The sequence below is a fragment of the Notolepis coatsorum genome (assembly GCF_963971535.1).
Source record: "Notolepis coatsorum genome assembly, chromosome: 16".
Lineage (NCBI taxonomy): Eukaryota > Metazoa > Chordata > Actinopteri > Aulopiformes > Paralepididae > Notolepis > Notolepis coatsorum.
This window is the reverse complement of record NC_140180.1, coordinates 72,164,800-72,184,553: the sequence shown is the minus strand read 5'-3', so window position 1 is coordinate 72,184,553 and position 19,754 is coordinate 72,164,800. Positions and strand designations below refer to the sequence as shown.

The 19,754-nt window shown below is 43.7% G+C and overlaps 1 protein-coding gene across 1 annotated transcript in view; it reads right to left on the bottom strand.

The window, feature by feature from the left end:
- LOC311243014 (sodium/hydrogen exchanger 2-like) overlaps positions 1–19,754 on the bottom strand; it is a gene marked incomplete at its 3' end in the record, with an annotated part of 76,818 nt that overhangs the window by 44,076 nt on the left and 12,988 nt on the right. The window contains exons 4-9 of the mRNA XM_084332076.1: positions 18,212–18,462; positions 17,246–17,463; positions 12,907–13,103; positions 11,624–11,713; positions 10,120–10,190; positions 3,056–3,190 (exon numbers count right to left, since the gene is read on the bottom strand). Of these exons, the coding sequence (XP_084188202.1) occupies positions 3,056–3,190; positions 10,120–10,190; positions 11,624–11,713; positions 12,907–13,103; positions 17,246–17,463; positions 18,212–18,462 (962 nt within the window). The remainder of the gene's footprint in view (positions 1–3,055; positions 3,191–10,119; positions 10,191–11,623; positions 11,714–12,906; positions 13,104–17,245; positions 17,464–18,211; positions 18,463–19,754) is intronic.

The window sequence follows — 19,754 nt, the reverse complement described above, 5'->3', positions numbered from 1 at the left end:
ACACTGCACTACCTTCCACAATTTCACCCTGTTCTCAAGGGAAACAACTATCTTAGGGATTATAATGGACTGTTTCTTATGGACTGTTACACCGTCAAGGGGAGATGTTCTTGGGCATTGTGACCCTAAAGGACTCCAGAGACTCAAGGGGTGTTCAAAAGAAAAAGAAAAAAAGTCTATGTAATCTGTTTAGGATATTTTGTGTGTAGTCATAGGGGTGCTGGAATGTTATTATATTTAATTGTTAATTGCCATCCAGAGTGGGGGTAGTGTTATAAGATTATGGTCTGTTCCTTTAAGAGGGAGGCACCCACGCATACAGGTCAGCTACGCAAGGAGCGAATATGTGATGAGACAGACTGTGTGTACAGGAAGAACAACAGAAGCAGGTAGCTTGTTGTGAGATATGTAACGTTAGTCAACAGCATGATATGAAGAATACAATGGAAATAAATGCACAGTCCTGAAGATAACGGTTTCCAGTGGTTTATTGTCACCACCACACATCAAGAGGGATTTACCCCAAAGTCCGGACAGTACGTTAATACGTGACTGTACATGACCACTTCGGCCCTAGAGTGAAGATAACACTCTCCTGTACTCTTACTAAGGTTCGAGTTAACACAGAAAAAGGTAACACTGGTAACACAGCGAGCTAACGCCGTAGCTAACAGCTGACTGGCTAACACAGTAGGCCACAACTAGCACGCCAGCTAAGCAGCTATCTGACTGATAGCAACAAGCTAACGTTTACTAGCCTGGTAAACACAGCGGGCTAGCGCCGCAGCTAACAGTTGACTGGCTAACACAGTAGGCCACAACTAGCACTCCAGCTAAGCAGCTATCACCTGAACTGTACACAACAACATAACAAGCCACACTTCAGACAGGCCGCTGTCCAAGTCCCTCCCCTAAGAGGGAAAAGAAAAAGAATGTCAAACACAGTTTTCAACGGTGATCCAGACATACAGCGGGGCCAGCACAGTTCCCATTTCGGGCTGCAGCCGACTTTGAGCATGGAACTCCCGATAAAGAAGATCCTATGCCCACATTTCCTCGTTAGGGTATACTTTCATTTTTATATGAAAGGTGGGGCCTGCACGGGACAGAGAAGCATCCGCTCGAGAATCCTGGGTTCACCAGGACCTGGTCGCGGCCCACTAGATTGACCATCATGGGCGTCAGACCAAGATCCTCCGACCGCCGTTTAAGCCGAGCAGAGGACCCCAGCCTGGAGTCGGCGTTTCGTAAATTGTCAGCTACCCCCACAGCATCAACAACAACCAGAGCTCGCAAGCAAAACAGTACGTACCCCATCCTGGAAACAACCGCTTCTCACAACAGTCGGTGCTTCCCACAGTCCAGCTGTGTGGCCGGAGGGCAACCCCATCCAGCCGCAGCAAGGAGGACTGTAGCTGGGGAGCATGTCAGCGGCGTGAGCTCCTAATACGAAAAAGCCGTTGAAGATCAGAATGATCATCATCTTCCAGACACTCCAGTAACGAAGACAATATCGCCGTATTTTCTCGAAATAGTGAGAGAGAAAATAAAGATATGATGTCAACGTATCTTCCCGTTCTTTTGTTTTCCAACTTTCTTCTACTAACAACCTCGTCAAGTGGGGATCTACCGAAGGCACTTCCTTGTGGTGAAAGTGAAGAAGGAGGCGAGTAGGTGACCACACACCTGCTTATGAAGGTAAGCGGATGGGGGTGTGGCCAGACGAATGTTGGGATGTAAAGGTACATGGTGGAATTTTTTATTCAGTGCTCGTGCACGAAGTGAAGTACAGTGCAGTATGATGCTGAGCGAGATCCATAACGAAACAGAACTGTTATTATTCGGGATAATAAGCCACAAAAGGTAAAGTTTTTGACAAATATTGAAATGCAGTTAGTTTCTCCTCCCTATTGTTAGCATGTAGCAACAATTAGATCTGAAATTAATTTCAAAATGGTTGCACTGTGGTGAAAATAAAAAAGTACAGTACATTACAGTAGATATCATTATCTGTTCTTATGCACGCCTGGTGATACTAAATCCAAATTGAACTGGGGCATTTGAAAGATAATATATGTATATATATATATAAATGTGCGAATTGGCTATAATAAGGTAATGTATAAGCATCTATTCTATATTCTATAATAATATTTCAAATTGCATTGGTCCGGATGGGAGAATTCAGTACTGTATCTACTGTATCATCTTCCCTTTATTAATTTCCTTCGATTTTTTTGTACACATGATCTCAAGAGGGTACTGAACGAGGTCAGTGGCAGTTTTTTAAGTTTGGTCATTATTATCATGGTGTTATTCACTGTCAAAGATGCAAAGAAAAACCATAATTCATATTCTCCTTTGTTTCATCACAATTTAAGCAAGCCTAGTAATAGACACAATATTTCTGACACTGTGAATACATTCCCTGAGGTCCATAGATGTACCTAGATACCAGGAATATGCAAATAGCCCTTGTAGAAGTGGATCAATATCCCATTTACAGAGACTGGTGTGGACAGAGACTGGTGTGGACAGAGACTGGTGTGGACAGAGACTGATGTGGACAGAGACTGGTGTGGACAGAGACTGGTGTGGACAGAGACTGGTGTGGACAGAGACTGGTGTGGACAGAGACTGATATGGACAGAGACTGGTGTGAACAGAGACTGGTGTGGACAGAGACTGATGTGGACAGAGACTGGTGTGGACAGAGACTGGTGTGGACAGAGACTGATGTGGACAGAGACTGATGTGGACAGAGACTGGTGTGGACAGAGACTGGTGTGGACAGAGACTGATGTGGACAGAGACTGGTGTGGACAGAGACTGGTGTGGACAGAGACTGATGTGGACAGAGACTGGTGTGGACAGAGACTGATGTGGACAGAGACTGATGTGGACAGAGACTGGTGTGGACAGAGACTGATGTGGACAGAGACTGGTGTGGAGAGAGACTGATGTGGACAGAGACTGGTGTGGACAGAGACTGATGTGGACAGAGACTGGTGTGGAGAGAGATTGATGTGGACAGAGACTGGAAGTGTTTTCTCACTGTGGGGGTGCCTCCTCATCTCCTCTCTGCTCCCGTCTCTCCAGCTCCTGGTACAGTCTGACGATGCTGGAGCGGGCCTGGCGCTCCTCCCGGATCAGGAAACGACGAAGGTACTTCCTGTTAAACTGCTCAAACCTCATACGCACATAATAAAACACACTCAATGTTAAACTTCTCATATACCTCATAATAAAATACGCTCAGTGTTAAACGTCTCATACGCACATAATATACACACTCAATGTTAAACTTCTCATACCTCATAATAAAATACACTCAATAAACACCTCGTACCTCATACACACATAATAAAATACACACAATGTTAAACGTCTCATACCTCATACACACATAATAAAATATATTCAATGTTAAACTGATCAAACTTCATACACACATACAGTAATAAAATACATTCAATGTTAAACTGCTCAAACCTCATGCACATAATAAAACTAGTGCTGTCAGGCGATTACAAAAATGAATCTAATTAATTACAGGATTTGTAATAAATTAATCTAATTAATCGCATTTTAATCGCATAACCATTTTATGCCTGATATTCTATATTCTATAATCATATTTCAAATTGCATGTGTCCGGATGGCAGAATTCAGTCTACAAACCCTTCTATTTAATCATCTTCCATCTATTAATTTGCTTAGATTTTTCAGGTCTGGTAAATTTTAGCATGGTGTTATTCACAGTCAAAGATACAAATTTTTTTATTGATATTCTCATTTGGTTCATTACAATTTACTCAAAATAAAATGTTCATTCAATCAATCACAGCGCAGATTGATTGATTGAATGAAAATGTTATTAACAGATTGCAGAATGGGTACAATACAGTACGGCTCAATACACACAATTGTTAAGGGGATGCAGACCAGAGAAAGACTTTCAACTTGTTTACATCAGGGTCCCCCATTTTCAATTCATAGTGAATTGTAAGTAAGGGTGCAACTTGCACCGTGCAATCCATTCTTTGTGGATCTAGCCCACAGTATTTCTGACACTGGGAATACATTTCCTGAGATTCATAGATGTCCCTAGAATCGGATACCAAGAACATGCAAATGGACCATATTAAAAAAAAAAGTCTGTAAATGTGTATTCTACATTCTTATGGAATGAATGAGATAAAAAAAAAATACAAAAAAAAAAAAAATTGCAATATATTTTGAGTTAATTTTCATAACGCGATAATTTGCTGTGTAATTCATTAATCTAATTAACGCGATAAACTGACAGCCCTAAATAAAACACACTCAATGTTAATCATACACACATAATAAAATACACTCATTGTTAAATTTCTCATACCTCATACACACATAATAAAATACACTCATTGTTAAACTTCTCATACCTCGTAAATAAAATATACTCAATGTTAAACTTCTCATACCTCATACACACGTAATAAAATACACCCAATAAACTCCTCAAACCTCACACACATTCGATGTTAAACTTGTCAAACGCCATACACACGTAATAAAATACAAAACATTGGGAACACTTTCCAAATAACGATTTGCACACCATTTTGTACAATCCATGTCTCATTTGTCTCAATCCTCCTTTAACCTGTCTCCTCCATATCTCAGTCGTCTCATGGCTTATCAATCCTCCTTTAACCTCTTACCAATCCTGCACATTTTGTATAAAACACCTGTCTATTGCATACTGAAAGTAAATGGGATGCTATTCTGGAACCATTTGTAGCAGATGTAGCACAATAGGAAGAATCACTCTGAGTGCTATTGTCATAGAGTTAAAAAGGTTTGAACACACTGAAATAAAAGTTTTTAAAATCTTCGTCTTTTTTTGCAAACAGATGCCTGCAGATCTATCTACTCTATAGTTATTAGTTGAAAACACTGTTGGGTACATAGCCTGAAGTCTTACCTAGATCATGTCCAAAGTCGATAACAATATCACAAAAAAGAGGGTTTTACACATCTTTATGGTATGTTTAACACATTGGGCGCCAGCCATTACCCTTATCCTTGTAGCTAATGTGCCAGGTTTCCATAGCATATTTTCACTGTCCGTCACTATGTTTGGAGAGCTATATCTATATTCTATATTATAGCTATGGAGACAATACTATGATCATTTGACAGTGACTTTCTTCCGTCGAACATGCACAAAAGAGATCATTTCTTCATGTATACGTTTGCGCAGTATCCCGTGGTGAATATTGTATAGTTTAGGAGTGATCCGGGCTAATTCCTGAAAAGCTGAGTTATAGGGCGCTACGTGAATTCTAATGCTATAAGCGTTGGCGTTTCTTGCCTGGACATGCTACTATTTTTTTATGCTTTGATCGCCAGTAACGGCATTCGTTTTGAACACCACACATGCTGATCAGCTGGATCTATATGAAAACATTGTAGGATCAAGGTGGAATTGACGTCAGATAGTCCTTACCTTTGACGGGGTTATTCCAAAAAGAATATTCCAATTGTCTGATCGCGATTTCCAGTATTGATGTCCATCTGGTCCTGGACATAATTTGGCACAACTTATGGATAGAGTGTGCTAGATGCGTTTCGAAGTGGTCGAATGAAGCGATTTACTTGGCTCCGTCTAAATTCTGTGCCCGGAGGGGTTTAAATGTAACACACGTGAGATATAAGGTTTCAAAGGGTGGGTGATACTGCCACCTAGCAGGATGCGGTCGGTATTGCACTTTGGCAATCTCAGAATGATTTCCTATGGGAACACTGAGGTCCGTGAATGAATAATGAATAAAAATATCGAATAAAAGAAAAAACTACCAAAACCCAAGAAATCTCGGGTCTGGCGCTCAACCGCTGGCGAGTTAACCCGGGATATGGCGGGTCTGGCGCAGAATGTGTTAAAGTGGAGATGAAGCAGTGCGATAAATACATATTCATAGCATCACATTAGTATTTAGATAAGCCACAGAAGAAGTCACGTTATAAAAATAAGCAGTTTCTAAGAAAAAACGATTTGTTGTGTACATTTCTGAAGCATTTAGCATTATGGGCGCGGCCATTTTGTTGCTGACGTCATACCGTGGCTTGGGTGTATACACTCTGGTTAGCTGCCTATATTGAATGGGTCAGTCAGCAAATAAAATGTTGCCTACAAAACAACGGGACCGCGGTGGTTCTGTTTGTATTGCTCCTGGCTGTTCAAACTAATTTTACCATGTGAGAGAGAGGAAAGTTGGTTAATTTCCACAAACTACCAGTGAAAAAAACAGTGTTGTTGACATGTTGGCTCGGGCTGCCTGCACCCAGACGGCGCGACCAGCCTGTTGGACAGGGAAGGAGGATCTGCAGCGAACACTTCATTGCCTCGGATTATGTTGTTGGGGTGGGATGTTTGTCCAGAAGACCACTAATCAGCTGAAGCCGGACGCGGTTCCCTCGGTCTTCGACAGACAGACCGGCGTTAGCTCTCGGGGCCCGGCGTTAGCTCTCGCTAGCTAGCGTTAGCAACCGGAGCGTCGCGGAGCATTCAGCCTGCTGGCTACACAGCTTGTGTAGCCAGCAGGCTGAATGCTCCGCGACGCTGGTTGAAGTGGGTCTAGGTAGCCAGCAGGCTGAATGCTCCGCGACGCTGGTTGAAGTGGGTCTAGGTAGCCAGCAGGCTGAATGCTGGCAATGCGGTTGTTCATTCACCGGCTTCAGTGCGCCGCCCGCGGCTTGACTCGGTTCAGCGTTCACCCTGATGTAAAGTAGCGATTTTTATTGTTTTGTCATGACAACCCAATTACATAATCCAACATATGTGTAAAGAAACAACATATTCCAGTTAACGGAATATTTTTTAATGATTCATTACGGTATAAATTAGGTTAACTGGAGCCAGCGGGGCAATGCGGTTGTTCATTCACCGGCTTCAGTGCGCCGCCCGCGGCTTGACTCGGTTCAGCGTTCACCCTGATGTAAAGTAGCGATTTTTATTGTTTTGTCATGACAACCCAATTACATAATCCAACATATGTGTAAAGAAACAACATATTCCAGTTAACGGAATATTTTTTAATGATTCATTACGGTATAAATTAGGTTAACTGGAGCCAGTTTTTGTCATGACAACCCAATTGCTAACGCTAGCTAGCGAGAGCTAACGCCTGGCCCCGGCTGGTGCCAACTAGCTAGCGATCGCTCCCGAGAGCTAACGCCGGTCTGTCTGTCGAAGACCGAGGGAACCGCGTCCGGCTTCAGCTGATTAGTGGTCTTCTGGACAAACATCCCACCCCAACAACATAATCCGAGGCAATGAAGTGTTCGCTGCAGATCCTCCTTCCCTGTCCAACAGGCTGGTCGCGCCGTCTGGGTGCAGGCAGCCCGAGCCAACATGTCAACAACACTGTTTTTTTCACTGGTAGTTTGTGGAAATTAACCAACTTTCCTCTCTCTCACATGGTAAAATTAGTTTGAACAGCCAGGAGCAATACAAACAGAACCACCGCGGTCCCGTTGTTTTGTAGGCAACATTTTATTTGCTGACTGACCCATTCAATATAGGCAGCTAACCAGAGTGTATACACCCAAGCCACGGTATGACGTCAGCCATGACGTCAGCAACAAAATGGCGGCGCCCATGTTGAAAACAGGGATATTATATTATATTTTTCAGACAAATAAGATAGATTTCACATTTGATTATAGAACCCTGTCTTACACAAGGTACACAACAAACAAACTAGGATCACATTGCTCACTGCTTCATCTCCACTTTAAGCGTTCTTCCTAAAAGGAAAGGAGGAGTCAACACTACCTCAGTCCCCTCTCCCCCTCCCCCTCACCCGAGATTGGAAGCACGTAATAGGTTGGGCGGTGTGTCAATCAAACAGCGGCCATTTTAGCTTTCAACCGATGTGTTGGTTGTAACCTCGTTCCCAGCTTTATCTCGAGAGATAAAGCCTGGTAAAGCACTACGGCCGAAAGTGGGAATCAGGTAGGAAGTCCCGCCCCTGAAATCACGACACGGTGCTCATGAAAATGTATTCCCCCCAGAAACAACCTCGTTATCGCCTCCCTCGACAGGCTGACAAACCTCCTTGTTGTTTGTTTAGCTGGGGACTATAAACAGATCAGGGGGTGCCCGGAAACCGGAAAGCCTGTAGCCGGTATTTCTGTATTTCCGATTCACATTTTAGGAGGCATAGCTTTACTAGCCTATGTTGGTTGAGAGACAATAACACAGTGTGACGCCGACAGACGGCTGTAAATGTGTTGCGACATGCAATGTTGAGGTTAACCTGTCTCCTCCATGTCTCAGTTGTCTCATGGCTTATCAAGGCTCCTTAACCCGTCTCCTTAATAATAAGTAAAACCAATAAGTAAGATCATAGCTCTCTGCATTTATTTGGTCAGTCTAGTTCATGCTGCTACTCCTAATGTTTTCTACTGTAGATTCAGTAGTTATTCATCAGAACAACTACTGAACAGCAGCTCCCTTATCAAAAAAGCACAGCAGAGGATGTTCTTCCTGCAGCAGCTGAATAAATTCAACCTGCCAAAGACAATGATGGTGCACTTCTACACAGCCATCATCGAGTCCATCCTCACCTCCTCCATCACAGTATTGTACGCTGCAGCCACTGCCAAGGACAAGGGCAGGCTGCAGCGTGTCATTCACTCTGCTGAGAAGGTGATCGGCCGCAATCCCCTACCACCCCGTCACAATCTGTTTTAGACACTCCCCTCTGGCAGGAGGCTGCAGTCCATCAGGGTCAAAACCTCACGCCACACGAACAGCTTCTACCCCTCTGCAGTGAGCCTCATCAACAAGGCTCGGGACCATCACTGACACCTCCCACTGACACCCCCCACTGTGTTACATTAACACACCCTTCCTGGACTATATATTTATACCTATACACTCAAAACTGTTCATACTTGTTCATACTTCACTGTTCATACATGTTGCACAATACTGCTCAATTGCACAGGCCTGTTAAATTATATCCATCCCACTGTATTTAAAAAAAATAAAAAATAAATCTAATTAGTGTATACATTGTGCACAATTATATAGCCCTGGCCTATTTTCATTTATAATTCTATTCTATTCTATTGTACTTTAATTTAGTTCATATTCCATTTTATTTTATTCTACCTTTTTATTTTATTCTACCTTAATTGTCTGTCTGTTAATGTTGCACCACACGACCTAATCAAATTCCTTATATGTGCAAACTACTTGGCCTTTCTGATTCTGATTGTGATTCTGATTCAACATTATACAGAGGCCTGACAATAAAGTGTATAATGTTGTTTTTGCTGCCATCTGTTGGTAAGTTGAGATTTTGCCACCACAAACATTCCATCTGAGCACAAACAGGGGTAAATGCATACACACTAACACACATAAAATAAACTGGGGTGACATCTTGCTGTTGACCAAAAAGGCTTTTTGGAGTATGTTTTTCATGGACTCTTTGTGACATACAGACCATGTCAGTGGGAGCTACGCCTAATTTCTTCCACGTCATATTTGGTCATAACTCACACATTCACACGACGGCGGAGGCAACCATGCAAGGTGCCAACCTGCTCATTGGGAGCAGTGAGGGGTTAAAGGTGCTATAGATAACATCCAGCCACTAGATGTCACACTAGAGCACCAGCATGCCATTTATCCAATCGGGTGCATTCCATGTGGGGAAATGGGAAGTAGGGAGGGGATACATGCCGGCAATATGTAAACAACATAATTTTGGACCCGTCAACAGTTTTTAAATGATACATTCATTAATCAATATTATTTTGGGGGGAAAGTAATACTTTTATTCTGCACCTTTCTAAAATGATTACTCTACATAAAAATGTTATCTATAGCACCTTTAAGTGTCTTGCTCAAGGACACTTCAACAGGGAGGTTGGAATTGAACCAGGAACCTTCTGATTACCAGACATCTGCTCTACCTCCTGAACCGCTGTCGCCCCGGTTAGGGTTAAGTAAGAGTTAGGTTTATATACACCTTTTTAGGTGAAAAGTATGACATGGGTGAGTGTTAGTGACACTGTGACACCAAGAAGAGTGTGGGGAAACAAAGCCATGGGACCTACTTGTCCTTCCAGTAGTGCTGTCCCCAGTAGCCGACCACATCCTCTATACCTGCCAGCAAGTGGTCCAGGAGCTGCAAGCCAACAGGACATCAGTGCATCAAACCAATAAGCATGCTGATTACAATGTGCTTCTGGAGTAAGTATCTCTTGTATTGTTGCCAGATGTGCAAGATTAGCATTCTTAAGCATTAAGAAGCTTATTTTATATTGTCAGACATTCTTTTATCATTTCTCATTGAAGTATTTCTCATTCATCATTGCATTACAGTTGACATTCGTGTGACCTGAGGAATACATTATCTTCTTTTTTCTTCCTGTCTGGTTTAGAACAGTTCCAGTTCCTCTTACCATCTTATAAGGAGAGAGGAAATGTTAGGAGCTATGTAAAGTCAGAGGTCATGACTCATGACACATTTGGACCTCACATGTATTCACATAAAGAGTTATACCCAGGTCATAGTACGTTTGGGAGGCACAAACAATTGGTAACAAGGTACAGGCAGGTCTATGGTTCTGTGCCCAACGTAATGTAAAGATATTTAATCAGACAAAAGTAAACTAAGACATATCACTTTATCCTTTTAATTGCATTCTGGCACTTTGCACTCACTACTACTGGTATTGTGAATGAGAGTTTATGCTGCTATTTTTATGCTATTTCTTTTCTGTTGTTGTATTGTTATTCTCTGCATTGTTTTTATCCGTTTTCCTATTTTCGGCATACTATATTTTATGCAAATGTTATGTCTATTTTACTGTATTTCCTGCTGTGAAGCACTTCTTGTATGAAAGACGTTTATTTCTATTATAATTTCTATTATTATTATTATTATTATATTTTATAAAGGTATTAGAAGTTAGGGGAGAGGGGAGATAGACAGACCAAGGTTAGAAAGTTGTTATTGTTCATGTAATTGGTTTACATGATATACACAGGTGTTTACTGTATAACTGTAGTATTGATGAACCTTTATGTGTGCAAACTGTCCAGAGCATTGAAAGGATCTTCTGACTATTAGCCTATTACTTATGTCACTGTAGACATGTGTTAATCACTGCCTTGTGTAGTGGTAGTGATTGATGTTGTTAATACAGTGAGTAGGACCGATGAAGCACTGAGGTAGTGATTGATGTTGTTACTACAGTGAGTAGGACCGATGAAGCACTGAGGTAGTGATTGATGTTGTTAATACAGTGAGTAGGACCGATGAAGCACTGAGGTAGTGATTGCTGTTGTTAATACAGTGAATAACGTGATGTAGGCACCGGGATGATTGTATTGTATTATTTTGATTGATGTTTTTGTGTCATTCCTGCTGTGACAGATCTGCCGTCTTGACTTCTCCCCTGCACACCTCTTCCCCAAAGGGACCACAATGGAAATGAGCCATATTGTGTTATCCTGACATTTCGTATATACTGCCATGGCAGAGCTGTGATTTTAAGAAAAAGGAATTGACAAATAAAATAAATCACTCAATCAATCAATCAATCAATCACTCACCCTGCTGTGGATCTCCTCACTAACAGTAGGCAGAGCTCTCTTCTTCCTCTTCACCTCCAACAGCTCCACTAGTGGCTTTATGGTCATCCCCTGACGAATAAAGAGAACAACAACAACAACAACAAAGTTATAATACAAAAAAAACATGCCTATTATAACTGTCACAGCAATCGGGACATCCCTCTTGGGGACGCTGATAGTGTCCAGAGTCCTCGCTCAGGAAGCCAGAGCCCAGGCTGCATCCAATAATGCATAAATGGTAAATATATATAATATATAAATATAACAGCCTTTATCAGAAGAGCTTCACGACTTATGCCCCACATTCACAAATTCACACACCAACGGTGGAGACAGCCATGCAAGGCGCCCAACCTGCTCATCGGGAGCAGTTATGTGTTGGGTGTCTTGCACAAGGACACTTCAACACGGTGCCAGGATGAGTCGGAATTTAACCGAGCCTTCCGACGGCCGCTCTACTTCCTGAGTCACTGTCGCCCCATGGGGCGTTACCTGGCATTGGTATGAGAAGGGCTTGGAGAGAGGGGTGTCTACTCTGTGGGCCTGGATATGGCTTCATGTGAGGGATAGTGGGGGACCTTCGTAGGGCCTGCTAACTGCCTAAAGGCCCACATGGGAGCCCTGGCCCCCGCCTTGCCCCGCTTACAGTAGTTCTGCAAACAGGGTTCGCACAAGGTCCTTGAAGTGCTTAAAGTGCTTGATTGGCCTGGAATTCCTTGAAAACAGCCAATTTTTTAACAAGGTGCTTAAAAAGTCCTTGAAATTCAAATCAACCATTCGCATTGAAAATTTTGTTCATCCATGATAAAATTGTTCTGAATCAAGAAATAATTCTTTTTTATTTAAAGTGTAACTAATTGTCAGAAATTGGTTTTAAGCCATAAATATTGGATCAGATTTTCTTTGCTATAAAAACAGCATTTAAAAGTGAATTGTATCCTTTTTAAATGCCCTTTTAAAATGAAAAATAGTGCTTGGAAAAGTACTTGACAGTCCTTGAATTTCATTTTGCAACGTCTGTGGGAACCCTGTGCAAAGTACAGACTAATCAATTTGAGAAGGAATGAAATAGGGAGGAGGATGTCCCCCTTGTTGGCACATGTTTCATGTGAATTCACATCATTGTCTATAGGTTTAAGGAAAAATGCACTTACCAACCATCCCCCTTTATTGAATATGAATAAATCTTCCTTTGCAACTCAGTAAAACATTAATATTTTGTGTTTGACCACACATGTCGGCAGTGGTCTTGTTCTCTTTACCTGGACGAATACAGTGAAGAGGATAACAACGATGGTTGTCGTGATGAAGAGTCTCTTCTTTGGGAAGTCATCGATGAGGAACACCAAGGAGAAGCAGATTGCCCCTCTTAGGCCACCGTAGGCGATGATGAACTGATCTCTGAAAGTTACTACGTTCCTACGGACCTTGTTCACCACAGCAGTCAACAGCAGAACACCTTGACCAGAGAATCATGTTGGTTAGTTAACGAGATGGGAGGGTACTGTATACATTGATTGATTGATTGATTGATTGATTGATTGATTGATTGATTGATTGATTGGTTGATTGATTGATTGATTGATTGATTGATTGCTTGATTGATTGATTGAAAATTGTATTAACAGATTGCAGAATGGGTACAATAAAGTACGGCTCAATACACACAATTTCTCTGGGATGCAGACCAGAGAAAGACTTTTGTCTTGTTTACATCAGGGTCCCCCATTTTCAATTCATAATGACATTTATGACATACGCAACATACATATACAGATATATATCATGACATAACCATACAGTACTGTTACATTTATAACATCCAAGATATACAAATATACAGTACTGTTTACCAGAGATCCTAACAGAAACTATATACATTCAAGGGGGAGGAAACTGTACATTAGGAGGGGGTTGGGTGGGTGGGTGGGTGGGATTTGGACATTTACGGTGGCCAGTTTCGAATTGGGGGGGCCATTACTGCTTGAACTTCAAGAGACTCCATTTCAGCCAAAGACTAGATACTGGACTGTATAGGACTGTGAAGCTCTGTACCCCCCCCCCCCCATGCTGCTTTGACACCTGAATTTCCCCAAGGGGATTAATAAAGGATCATCTTATCTTATCTTATTTTTGGATGTTGTTAGGTTATTTTATGACAACACTCGTCATTTAAGTTCCCACATTATGTCCTTCAGTTTCCCTAAACCAGAATGTTAGCATTGAATTTTAAAGGAATCTATCCGGCTGCAAGCTAGCCTAGCTTAGCACGCATGAATGGAAGCGGATATGGATTTGTGCTAAACTAGGCTAGCTCACAGCCGGATAGCTTTTCTACTGAACGTCACAGAGAGAAATTGATATCTATCTTCTTGTCTGACTCTGGAGAAGATGGTAAGTGCATTTCCCATAATGTAGGCGTGTTCCTGTAGGCGGGTTGATTAACCCTTTCACTGCCACACGACAGAAGGTTAACCCTTTACTATCACACAACCGACGGCGATGCTCCATCATTAGCATCATTGTGTGATAGTAAAGGGCTAACCTTCTGTATTGTCACAGTGAAAGGGTTAACCGGCTGTCGTGTGGCAGTGAAAGGGTTAAGGTGTATGAAGGTGGACTTGCTGTTCCCCATCGTACGTGTTTCAAGGTTAAGGCTGTCCCCACCTCTCCTGCTACATCATTTGAATGCCTTGCCTTCAAACTGCTTGGCCCCCAGCCTGTGCTTGTCATCCTGATTTACCGTCCCCTCCTCCCTCCCCTGTGTTTATTTCAGAATTATCTGATCTACTCACCTCCGTCAGCTCATCCACCTCCTCAATTCTCCTCCTTGGCGACTTCAACATTCATGTTGACAACATCACCGCCTCCGACGACCTCCTGTCCCTCCTTGACTGCCACAATCTCACCCAGCATGTACATTTTCCCACCCACACCAGAGGCCACATACTGGACCTGGTGTGTTCCACCGAGACCATCACTCCCTCCAATCTCAGTGGCGTGGACCTCCACGTTGCTGATCATCTTGCAGTTAAGTTCTTAGTTCCTGTCCCCTCCTCCTCTGGCCGCCCACAGCGCCCCATGACATACAGGAACACAAAAAATATCACCCCCACTGACCTCACCAACGCCCTGAGCTCCCACCTCGCTCATGATTCTCAGCTGCTCTCAACCATTGAGTTGGTGAACACCTACAACACAGCCCTAGCTGCCACCCTGGACTCCCTCGCACCCCTTAAAACCTGCACTGTTACATTTACACACTCCGCCCCCTGGTACACCCCTGAGCTCCGCTCCATGAAAGCCAAGGGCCGCCAGTTGGAGAGGCGCTGCAGGAAAACAGGCCTCGCTGTTCATGCCCAGGCCTACTCTGACCACATCATCTCCTACAGACTCGCCCTCACCCAAACCAAGTCCTCCTTCTACTCTGATCTCCAAAGGCCAAGGGAATTCCAACGCCCTCTTCTCCACCATCACCAAACTCCTCCAGCCCCCTGACAACCCCCTCCAGACCACCTCCTCTGATCTCTGCAACAGATTCATGGAATTCTTCCAAACCAAGATCGATGCCATCTACCAGCAGCTCCAGTCTACTCCTGTGTCCCCCACACCTCCGGTTGTTAAACATGACCCTCTGCCCCATCCCACCTACTCCTTTTCATCCTTCTCCCTGGTGGACACCGACTCCATTATGAAGCTGGTGTCGGGCTCTAAATCCTCCACCTGCTCTCTGGACCCCATGCCCACCACCCTGGTGAAGGCTGGCCTGCCTGCCCTCTGTCCTCTCATGGTAGACATCATTAACTCATCCCTGTCCACTGGCTCCGTCCCTGCTGACTTGAAGGTGGCAGCAGTCACCCCAATTCTCAAAAAACCCGGTCTGGACCCCGATAACCTCAACAACTTCCGCCCCATTTCCAACCTCCCCTTCCTCAGCAAGGTCCTCGAGTGCGCAGTAGCCGCCCAGCTACAGAGTCACATGGCCCACCATGACCTGTTCGAACCACTCCAGTCTGGGTTCAGGGCTAAACACAGCACCGAGACAACAGCAAATTACAAATAACAAATTACCTCCTCATGGCTGCTGATGCTGGCTACATGAACATCCTCATCCTCCTGGACTTCTCAGCTGCTTTCGACACCATCTCACACTCAATCTTCCTAGACTGCCTGGAAAATGTCCTTGGCATCACTGGTACCCCCTTGTCCTGGTTCACATCCTACCTTACCAACAGGTGGCAGTATGTTTCCCTCGGGGGGTCCAGGTCAGCTCCAGCACCTGTTAAACAGGGTGTTCCCCAGGGTTCGGTGCTAGGTCCGCTCCTTTTTATGATCTACCTCCTCCCACTCTGTGATATCATAAGGAAAAATGGCCTCCACTTCCACTCTTACGCAGACGACACGCAGCTTTACCTCCACACCAAACCCTCGGCTCCCCTTCCTCCCCCCTCCCTCACCGCCTGCCTCCAGGACATAAAAACATGGATGACCACCAACTTCCTTCAACTCAACAGCAAGAAGACCGAATTAATAGTTGTAGCCTCCCCAGCCCTCCTCCAAAAGATCGACCACCTTGTGCTCTCCGTGGATGGCTACTCCATCTGCCCCTCCACGGAGGTAAGGAACCTGCACGTAATACTGGACTCAACCCTCTCATTTCACCCTCACGTCAAGTCTGTCACCAGATCCGCCTTCTTCCACCTCAGAACCATTTCCCGCCTCCGCCCCTCACTCTCCGACACCTCAGCGACACTCATTCACGCCTTCATCACTTCCCGCCTCGACTACTGTAACGGAATCCTTCTTGGTGCTTCCAAGAAGGTTCTGGATCGCTTACAGTACGTCCAAAACTCTGCTGCGAGGGTCCTCACGTGCACCAAACCCTGGCAGCACATCACCCCCACCCTGCAAAAACTCCACTAGCTCCCCATCAACTACCGAATCCCCTACAAGATCCTCCTCCTCACCTGCAAATCCCTGCACGGGTTGGCCCCTTCCTACCTGACCAACCTACTCCACCCCTACACTCCAGCACGAGGCCTCTGCTCCTCCAACTCTGACCTCCTCACCACCCCCCGCACCAGGTGTTCCACACTGGGAGACCGAGCTTTCGCTGTAGCTGCCCCCAGGCTTTGGAACTCCCTCTCCCCCTCCATCCGAGGCTCTGACACCATCAACCTCTTCAAAACCAACCTAAAAACCCACCTGTTCACACTTGCCTTCACGCAACACAGCCCCGCTCCCAAGTAGCCCACCCCTGACTCTTTTCTTTTAAGCCACAGATCCCGTTGTTTTGTTTTGTTGTTTGTTTGTTTTTGTTCTGTTTTCAGTTTTTTGTTTGTTAATTTCAACCACTCCATCCAATTGGACAGCACCTTGCTTCCTTTTTTTTATCTTATTTGTTTTTTCCTGTTGTTACTATACACATATATTCATAATCTTTTATTTGTAATATTTTTTTTTCTTCAAATGTATCTTTTTCTACCCTTTCCTTGTACAGTGTCCTTGAGTCTGAGAAAAGCGCTTCTCTCTTAAAATCCAATTTATTATTATTATTATTATTATTATTAAGGAAGGGGACTCTGTTCCCTATAGCGCTACCTGTGGCCCTCCAGACGAGGCAGAGCAGCAGGGTGGAGCAGACAAAGGGCCAGCTCCACATGTGCACCTCCTGTATGGTGGAGACGCCCAGGAAGATGAAGATCAAGGTCTCACTGACACTACTCCACATCTTCAGGAAGTATTGGATGCTGGTGTTGCTGCGCTCCGACACGTTGGCCTCCACATACTGCTTCATGGTCACAGCACACGTCACGATGCTGGGGGAGGAAGAGACACGCACACACACCAACTCATTGAGTACCTCAGATGAAAAACTATAAATCCATTTTAAAGGTGCTCTAGATAACATTCATGGGGGGGAAAAGCAATACTTTTATTCTGCACCTTTCTATAAGCTCTGTGGATGTATATATATATATTTTTTTATTATTACTCTACATAAAATATTATCTATAGCACCTAAAGAAGAAGAAAGTTACATTGATATTTGTTTGTATACAAATCCGTCCTGGGGCAGCTACCGACTTACATAAGCACTTTACTCATTCAACCAATAGGTGGACATTACAATCTGAGATGACAAAATTATATCTCATATCGTGTTCCCACTGTCGGAACTGAATTATGGAAAACATGCGTTCAGCTATGCTGCAGATCTGTTCTCCTGGAACCTATTACAAAAAGAGTCCCTCAATGAATTGATAGTTTTAAAGAAAAAATGTAAAGCCTTGGACGTGCTCATGTTTAAAATTTTCTTTTTCAATGAAATGTGACATTTTCTCACAATGTGTGTGCTTTTACTATGTTGTTTCTTTATGTGATAATTATCTGTATTGGCCAGGGCCCACTTGAAAAAGAAATGGAAATCTCAATGTGATTACCCTGGTTAAATAAAGGATAAATGAAACAAAATCAAATCAAAAAGAATCTTCCCACGACGAGCCTTTGGGTCTAAAAACCCTGTCGTATTCTGCAACAATGTGTAACGTCTAACGACAAACTCACGCCATGATGCCAGAGAGGTGCAGCATCTCGGAGGTGAGATAGGACAGGTAGGAGTACAGGAAGACGAAGAGTGGGGCGATGACCTGAGCGCTGGAGGTGAACCTGGAGGTGAGAGCCGCCAGCAGGCCGAAGAACAGGCCCAGGAACATCCCGCCCAGCCCCACCACCACCACCCTGCAGGCCCCCAGCAGGACGTCCAGCCCCGACACGGACGGCAGGCGCAGGAAGGACTCAAACAGCTTGTACAGCACCTGGAAGGGAAACGACACAACTGTTTTTATATGTTTATTTTTTTAAATGTTCTTAGTCGAGGCAAGGACGTACAATTCAATTAGCAATGAAGTAGAAATATGCAACAATATATGCCTGGACATAAAAGTAGTTACTCACTTTGGACACGACAAAAGAAATCAGACGCAGAACACGTAGAACAAAACACACACAAACGCAAATCACAATAACATGAGTCAAAATAAGCAGACAACATATTTGCCTAGACAGCAAAAACATATATCTTACTCTCCTCTTTTTGTTTGTTTTTCTTTCTGCTTCTTTTTAATTCTCAATACAACTGTTTTTGTATTATCTGTGAAATCAACATCCATATAAACCCTGGTTTCATAAACTATGGGTTGGGAGCCAAAATTGTGCCACAGGCCTTCTTCTGGTGGGTCCCCACATGACAACAGTAGTTGGAATAATTTAGTGAGCCTCAGTTCAATGACAAAATAAATCTCATTTGGGTCCCTGACTTGAAAGCTTTAAAGGAACTCGCCAACATTATCTTTTCTAGAGTCAGCCAAGAAGATAGATACCAATCTCCTCTCTGTGCGTTCAGTAGAAAGCTATACCAGCTGTAAGCTAGCTTAACATAGCACAAATGAATGGAAGCGGATATGTACCACTTCCATTCATTTGTGCTAAGCTAGGCTAGCTCGCAGCCGGATAGCTTTCTACTGAACGCACAGAGAGGAAACTGGTATCTATCTTCTTGTCTGACTCTGGCGAAGATGGTAAACACATTTACCATAATGTTGGCATATTCCTTTAACTCTTTCACTGCCACACAACAGAAGGTTAACCCTTTACTATCACACAACCAACGGTGAAAGGGTTAACCTGCTGTTGTGTGGCAGTGAAAGGGTTAACCTTCTGTGAATTGTCGCAGTGAAAGGGTTAACAGTTTTGGTAGTGTGGCAGTGAAAGGGTTAAGAAGCCATGATCAACAGTACACAATAACATCAAAGGGTTCCCAACCAGTAAAATTGCACGCACGCACACACACACACACACACACACACACACACACACACACACACACACACACACACACACACACACACACACACACACACACACACACACACACACACACACACACACACACACACACACACACACACACACACACACACACACACACACACACACACACACACACACACACACACACACACACACACACACACACACACACACACACACACACACACACACACACACACACACACACACACACACACACACACACACACACACACAC